This window comes from Rhincodon typus, chromosome 1 (genome assembly GCF_021869965.1).
Source record: "Rhincodon typus isolate 14 chromosome 1, sRhiTyp1.1, whole genome shotgun sequence".
NCBI classification, from domain to species: domain Eukaryota; kingdom Metazoa; phylum Chordata; class Chondrichthyes; order Orectolobiformes; family Rhincodontidae; genus Rhincodon; species Rhincodon typus.
In genome coordinates this window covers 104,429,541-104,437,571 of record NC_063332.1, presented here as the reverse complement: position 1 = coordinate 104,437,571, position 8,031 = coordinate 104,429,541, and the positions used below count along the sequence as shown (strand labels likewise).

Below are 8,031 nucleotides of genomic sequence, written 5' to 3'. Positions count from 1 at the left end.
AGCTTTCCTGCTCCTCTGATGCTGCTTGGCCTGCTGTGTTCATCCAGCTCTCCACCTTGTTACCTCTTTTCCTCAGATGTTGCCTGGATTGGAGTGTATTAGCAATAAGAAGAGGTTGGACAAACTTAGATTGTTTTTGCTAGAGCCTCGGAGGTTGAAGGATGACCTGATAGAAGAATACAAAATTATGAGAGACATGGATAGGATGGATGGTCAAAGGGTTTTTCCCAGGATAGAAATGTCAAATACTAGGGTGCCTAAGCATAGAGTGAGAGCGGAAAAGTTAAAAGAGTTGTGCGAGGCAAGTTTTTTACACAAAGGGTGGTGGGTGCCTAGAACATGCCACCTGGGGAGGTGGTAGAAGCAGATTTAAGACACATTTAGACAGACATATAAACAGGCAGGGAATACAGGGATATGGATTATGTGCAGACAGATGGGATTAATTTAGAACGGCATCATATTAGCACAGACATGGTAGGCTGATTCTGTGCTATACTGTTCTGTGTTCTATATGACAATTATATAGCTATATTTTTGGAATGGACACAAATGTTTGTAAGATGGTTAGCAACTATCATGTGACTTCAACAATATTTGTAACTAAATATTGATATTCGTGGCGTACTTGGAGGGAAATCATTGCCCGGCCCCCTTTTATTTCAAAGAAGCCTTCATTCACCTACATCTTAGAGTTTCTTACCTAATCCTGTCTGCCCCTTCCTCCGTCTTTAATGCCCTGTTACAAGTCCTGTCTTAAATTAGAATTTGAGCTACAACATCTAATCGTTCTCTCCATAGCTCACAACCTATTTCTTCATTCAGATGAAAGAGGATTGCTGTGGAGATACAGGGTATTGAATGTACAGTCTCATGATGCAGTTGAATTTCATTAATAATACAGGCTGGATTAAGTCAGTTGTCATTTTTGAAAAGGAATCTCCATTTTGGATGTTCACCCTTGATTAGCTGAACAACTACGACCTATGTTATCTCTTTACATATTGACTGGACGTTGACTTCCATCTATTTCAGATTTCCATGTTTTGAAATTTGGTCAGATTCATGCCAAGGAGCTGACATTACTCCAGTTTAATCAATGATTCTTACATTTGATTTCATGTGCCCCAATTTCCTTAAGCATTTAGATAGCGCAATATCAAATATATGCCCCAAGAAGGGAATGTCATATCTGAAAGAGCTTCCATAATATAATTTAAACATAGATGACACAAAAGCTGCAGCAGCTTATCTGACTGAAGTTACAAACTCAGGAATGGGATTACTGTGTGATGTTGGTCACCTCATGGCCAAGTTGTGACACCCACATTTGAAAATTATGGAAAATATACATTTAATGTAAAGGTAGCACAACAATATATATATAATTTTAAATCCTTTTTTGGACTTGTTTTGTGTTGAATCTAGGGTCGATCAATGTGAATTGCGCCCTCCTTTTATAAGGTACAGTAAATCTTCCTCTGTCTAATGCACATATATTCATACTATTGGCTGATGTGATGCAAATTCAATAACTTTCTTCTTTTAAAGTGTTGCAGCTGACTATCCACCAGCAAGTTCTTTCTTCGCTCAAATTGGGAATATGGCAGCAAGTCTAGGTAGGAAGGGATCAGTATTGGATGTTTTACGTATAGTTGGGAGTTGCATAACAGAAAAATATCAGCTTCTCCTTGCTTTGATAATTTTACCATTTAAAATTTTTACCAACTTTCTTTAGAAGGAAAGGAGAGTGAGGGTTAGTTTTGTTGTGAAGTGTTCTAGCAATGTCTGAGGTTTATGAATAGGCAAAGGTTACTCCGCTGTGACCTTCAAATAAAATTATAGATGACAGACTACTAAGTAGACAGGGTATACTTATGTGTCAGCAGAGTTACTAAGTAGGTTTCCAGTGTATGTTTTATATTGGCATAAGCAGCTGTATTGTCCGTGAAAATATTGTTAGTCTACAAGTCACATGGAAGTGTAAGGAATGCTACTCTTTGTAAATGATTATATCTTAAACTGCCCATTTAAATCCAAGGTAGAATGAAGACTGAAGTCTAAAGGATAACTAATTAGCTTTTCTACCTGCATACAAGGCCAATGTGTTCGTAGATTTGTAGGTTTTGCTGTAGATTTTGAGAAAAATATCACTAAATATACAGTAACAATCTGCAAGAACCAGACAGAGGGAACAATGAGATAGAGGCACAAAGTCTCTATTTTTCACCAGCTAAGATGCAGATGGGATCGCTCACTCAGATTGAACAGACCAAGTTCGTAACAGTCTAAATGAAACTGGAAGAATCATCTAGCTTTAGTTAGAGGGAAGGATTCAATTTCTCCTGCATCATTAAGTGCCGTTAGGGGAGTAGGAATTATCTGCCTGGTGAATGTAGCTGAGAATAGCTTCGGCTGGTTCCTGGAGAAAGAAATGGCTACTTAAGGGACAAAGTAGAGGGACATTTTGGTCATTTTAAATATTAAATGGGGGATCTTTTCTGTAATTTACTGCACATTGCCATCAGAAATAGTGTTTAGTCAATGTTTCATTTAATTTATTCGTTACAGAAAAAGTCTTAATTTGAAATTTTGCATATAATCCATTTAGAAGAAGGCAGACATAATCAATGGGCTAGCACAGCTATGGTTTAGTAGAAATACAGGAGATATCAGACACTTTGGGTTGTGAAACGTTGGAATCTGGTGATAGTGAGTTACAGTGAAAGCAGCTTGACCATGAAGAAAAGATAAAACTGTTGGAGTTGGAATTTCAAAGAGTAGAAAAGGATATGGAAAGGGAGATGGAGTTAAAAAAGACAAGATATTGAACTAGAAGGAATTAGAATTAGAATTAGAGATGCAAAGGCAAGAGAAAGATAGAGAAAATGAATATCGGCGTAAATATAAGCTGCATTTTAAACAAGAGACATCAGACGTTGATGAGATGTTTGGGAGAATCCGAATCATTATCTAGACTTCAGTAAGGAAATGTTTAAGTTTGTATAGACCTTAACAATGTTTGAGGAAAAGGCTGTGAAGGAATCCTTTACGTCCTTCAAGAAAATTGTGAAGACAAATGAATTGGACATTGAGCATGCAGAATAGCTTGACAGATAAAGCACAGGAAATGGATGCTTCACTGGCAGAAGAGGCATTTTAGGATTATGATGCTGTAAAAAAAAAGGCTGCAAATGCATTATAGTCTGAGGTATATAGGCAAAGGTTTCAGAATTTAAGGAAACAATCTAGGCATACTTTCAGGATGGCAACATGTAACTAGTGGCATGCCATTGGGATTGGTACTGGGGCCATAGTTGTTTATAATATATATTGGTTTGGATGAAGAAAATAAATATACTGGAGCCAGTTTTGTGAATAATACAAAAATAGATGGAAAGGCAAGTTGTGAGGATGACACAAAGTGTCTGCAGAAGGATAGAGACAGGTTAAGCAAGTGGGCAAAAACTTGGCAGATGGAATATAATGTGGGGAAGTGTAAGATTATGCACTTTGGCAGGAAGATTAGAAGAGATGAATATTATTTAAATAGAGAAAGACCGCAAAAGTCTTCAGCTCAGAGGGATTTGGAAGTCATTGTGCAAGGATCATAATAAAGCTAGTGTTTAAGTTCAGAGGGTAATATGAAAGCAAATGGAATGTTGGCCTTTATTTTGAAAGGAATGGAATGTAAAAGTAGGGAGATTTTGCAAAAACGATACAAGGCAGAACACAACTGGAAGACTGTGAACAGTCTTGGGCCCCTTGCCTAAGAAAATGTACACAGGCATTGGAGGCAGTCCAGAGGTGGTTCACCAGACTGATACCATGTACGGAGGGACTGTCTTAAGAAGACAGGCTGAATACACTGGGCCCTTGTTGGAATAAAAAAGAATGAGATGACCTAATTGAAACAAACAGCATTTTTGGAAGACTTTACAGGGTAGATGTGGAAAGGTTTTTTCCCATTGTGGGAGATTCTAGGACCAGAGGGCATAATCTCAATAACGGGTCACCATTTAAGATACAGGTGAGAAGGATTTTGTTTTCTCACGGAGGGTTGTGAATCAGTGGAATTATTTACTACGGAGGGCTATTGAGGCTGAGATAGACAGGTTTTTAATCAGTAAGGGAATCAAGGGTAATGTGGAAAAGACAGAAAAGTGGAGTTGAGGATTGTCAGATCAGCCATTGAATGTCATTGAATGGCAAAGAAGATTCAATGGGCTGAATGGCCTGCTTTCTCTCCTATTTCTATATTGTTTTATTATTGACAAATTATAGGACCAGGACAAATTTTGCCAAGGACAGTTAAAGTGAAAGCTCTAATGGAATTCACTATTCCTAATACTAAAGGCGAAACCCTGAGATTTTAGGAATGTGTAGATTTTACTGGAGGCCTGTCTGTAATTTCAGCTGTACTTTTAATGAATTAGTTAAGAAAACAAGTAAAAAGGGCAAATGTCAGGTAATGCAGGGCATCTCCAGACTGACAGTGCTTGTCTGGGTGCATAATCGACTTTTGATATGACACCTGCACCAGGGGATGCCAGTCAATTCAGGATCTCTAGTGAGTGTCAGGTTACTCCAGGAATAGTGTATGGTGGAAATAGGACATGATTCTCAAAGTGATGGTTCAAACAGTAATTTGTGTATTGAGTTTGGTAAGATACATGCAAAAACAAGAATCACTCCACTAAAATCTATGTGATTTGTACTTTGCCAAAAAATGGTAAGATTCATCTTCAAGAGTTTCAAAGTGGGATAGGCCGAATAGCTCTTTTCTCAGCTAACTGACATAATGGGCTGAATGAGACCCTTCTGCTATATTGAATTTCTCTGTTTCTAAGATCGAGAACTCCATGGAAATAAAGTGTAGGATAAAAGACAATGGTGAAAGCTGGCTGTAACTTTGAAGAAGGGTTTTCTGCCCCTGTGCTGGACAGTCTGCAATTTTTTGCTGAAAACTAAAATGAATGGAGCTGAAGATTTTGGCAGGAAGATGCACAGTTGGGGAACACAATCAGATTATGCTGGAAACACTGAGTGGGCCTGGCAGTATTTTGTAGAATGAAGAGTACAAATTAAGGCATGAATCCTATCTCAAACCTGAAATATTCACTTCTGATCTCTCCAACTGATGTGCTGTGTTTCTAATTTCTTTTGTCTCTAATTTCCAGCATCTGCATTTTTGTTTTGCTTTTTGGCACAATTAAAAAGCCCAACAGTAAAATCTGTCATTATAGTTGTGTGTAAATTTTGTGCTGCTTCAGGGGAAAGAGAGCTGGTCACTTTATACTTTCAGTAGTTTGGACTGTCTGTCATTGCTTGTAAACGGCTCATTCATACACTGTCTTCATTTGCAGCTCTTTTGAAATGAACATTGCCCTAACTTGATGTGAGAAATTAAGTTAGTCTGTATTTGCACTGTGTGGATGGACAGTTTCTCAACTTTTATGTGCAATTCTTCGATGATATTAAATTACTGTCTCACTGCTAACAGAATCTTGGAATTGTTGCAATGCACACAGAAGCTGTTCAGCCCATCATAAGTGCACTGGCCCTCCAAGTTAACATCATGACCTCATGATATTCTTCTGCTCTTTCCCACATACCCTGTGCACTTTTTCTTCTATTTAAGTGATCACGTAATGCCCTCTTGAATGCTTCAACTGAATCTGCCTCCAACATAGTTTCCAGGCAATGCAGTCCAGACCCCAACCATGTACTGTATGAAAGTTTTCCCTCTCATACTGCTTGTTTTTTGCATTCACTTTGAATCTGTGCCCTTTTGTGCTTGATTCTTTTATGAGTGGGAGCAGTTTGACGGTCATTTGAACAGAGATTACAAAATTGAGTAGATGTTGACCATTATCAATGAAACTAATTTATTATGCTTGTTTATTGTTACTCTTTCTCCCCACCCCCTCCCCCGACAGTGGCTGCTATTGGTATACTTCGTTTTTCACAACTGAAGTCGAAAATGAAGAAACCATGGTTGAATATCTTTGGGGCGTTAGCATCAAGTGTAGCAGCTCTTGGAATTACTTTAGTGGCCAATTTCCAGGTATAATCTCAAAGTTTCTGATCATCAAAGCATCATCCTTCATTGAATACCACCACCTCTGTTACAGCTGAGCATTTCACAGTTCACACTAGCTTTTGAAACCATGGTCTTGTCACAGTAAGTATAAAACATATTTTGATCTCAGCGATTACCATTTATGGCGAATGTGTTCTGGAAAGTTACTTTAAGGAGAATGGAACATGAACGCTGACGTGAACGACGGGATCATTGGTGCCATCTAGTGGACAGATACAGGACAGGATAGAGAAGGGCTGCGTACGATGTCAGTTTGGGAGGAAGAATATTACATTTAAAAGGAGCAGAGAAAATACACTTAAAAATGGGGAAAATATCAGGCCTGGATTTTCCACAGGCGCTTTTCCAGAGTTATTACCCTGTGCCTTTGGTGACAGATTGGCAGAAACCCTGGAGGAATAGTTTGAATTGCCGTTTCCACCAATCTTTCTCCTAAGTTGCCACAACTGATGGGGGGTGGGTGCAATGGAAATTTCATCTCGCTGTCTTTATAGAAGCTAACTGTCAACAAACGACAATTGTCTGCAATTTTCAATAGTCCCCTCATTTCTCTTTCTTTGAATCACATAATCAGTTTAGATGCAGTAGTCCATTTTTCTCATTTTAGCTACTCCAACTAAAAATAATCTGACAGCTCACCCAAATGAGTCTTATCTAAATGCGTTTTATATGACTCCTTGCTTTTTCCTTATGCTACCTTATTCGTTACTTAGAATCATAGAGTCATACAACATGGAAACAGACCCTTCAGTCCAACCAGTCCACACTGACCATGTACCCAAACTAAACTAGAACCACCTGTCTGTGTTTGGCCCATATCCTCCCAGATCTTATTCTATTATCTTATTCTTATCCTATTCATGAACTTACACAAATGTCTTTTAAACATTGTAACAGTATCTGCATCCACCACTTTCTCCAGCAATTCATTCCACACAAGAGCCACTCTCTGTGTAAATAAGTTGCCCTACATGCCCTTTTTAAATCATTCTCCTGTCACCTTAAAAATGCCTCCTAGTTTTGAACTTCCCCACCCTAGGGAAAAGACCGTTGCCATTCACCTTATCTATGTCCCTCATGATTTTATAAACCTCAATAAGGTCACCCCTCAACCTCCTACACTTGACTGAAAAAAGACCCAGCCTTTCCAATCTTTTTTATTTCTCAAACCCTCCATTCCCAGCAACATCCTGGTAACTTTTTTCTGAGCGCTCTCCAGAAAAATTTTATGATGGCCGCGAGTAAGAACAATGTTTGCAAACTCTGATGGCAGTCAAACAGGAGGCAGTGTTTTCAGGCACTGTTCTGCAGAGTAAGGACTTTTAGCCTTGCAGCAAGAGATAAAACGAAGGAATTGTTTAATATTTATTTGGATGAGACTCAACTAGGAGAACAGTCAGATTATTTGTGGATGGAGCACCTTTGGCTTTGTTATAGCTTTTAAATTAAAACATCTGCAACTGGGCATCTAAAGTGAAGATTTAAAAAAATCTGGAGGAACACAGTAGGCCAGACAGCATCAGAGGAACAGGAAAGTTGACTTTCAGGTCAGGACCCTTCTTCAGAAATGGGGAGGGGGAAGGGAGCTCAGAAATAAATAGAGGGAAGAGGGGTGGGGCTGGGGAAGGTAGGTGGGATGGTGATAGGTGAGTGCAGGTAGGGGGTGGTGAGGATTGGTCAGTGAGGTGAGAGAAGCGGATAGGTGGGAGAGAAGATGGACAGGTTGTGTCAGGTCAAGGAGGTGGGGATGAGAGGGAGGGTTTGTCATGGGATGAGGCCAGGGGTGGGGAGATTTTGAAACTGGTAAAATCCATGTTTAAACCTTCGGGCTGTAGGCTCCTGAGATGGAATATGAGGCGCTGCTCCTCCAGTTTGTGGGTGCTGTCATTGAGACACTGGAGGCGGCCCAGGATGGACATGTCACCCAG

General features: G+C 39.4%; 1 protein-coding gene across 1 annotated transcript in view; it reads left to right on the top strand.

The window, feature by feature from the left end:
* tmem150c (transmembrane protein 150C) overlaps window positions 1-8,031 on the top strand; it is a 28,952-nt gene that overhangs the window by 15,671 nt on the left and 5,250 nt on the right. The window contains exons 4-6 of the mRNA XM_048603522.1: window positions 1,429-1,464; window positions 1,552-1,619; window positions 5,940-6,067. Of these exons, the coding sequence (XP_048459479.1) occupies window positions 1,429-1,464; window positions 1,552-1,619; window positions 5,940-6,067 (232 nt within the window). The remainder of the gene's footprint in view (window positions 1-1,428; window positions 1,465-1,551; window positions 1,620-5,939; window positions 6,068-8,031) is intronic.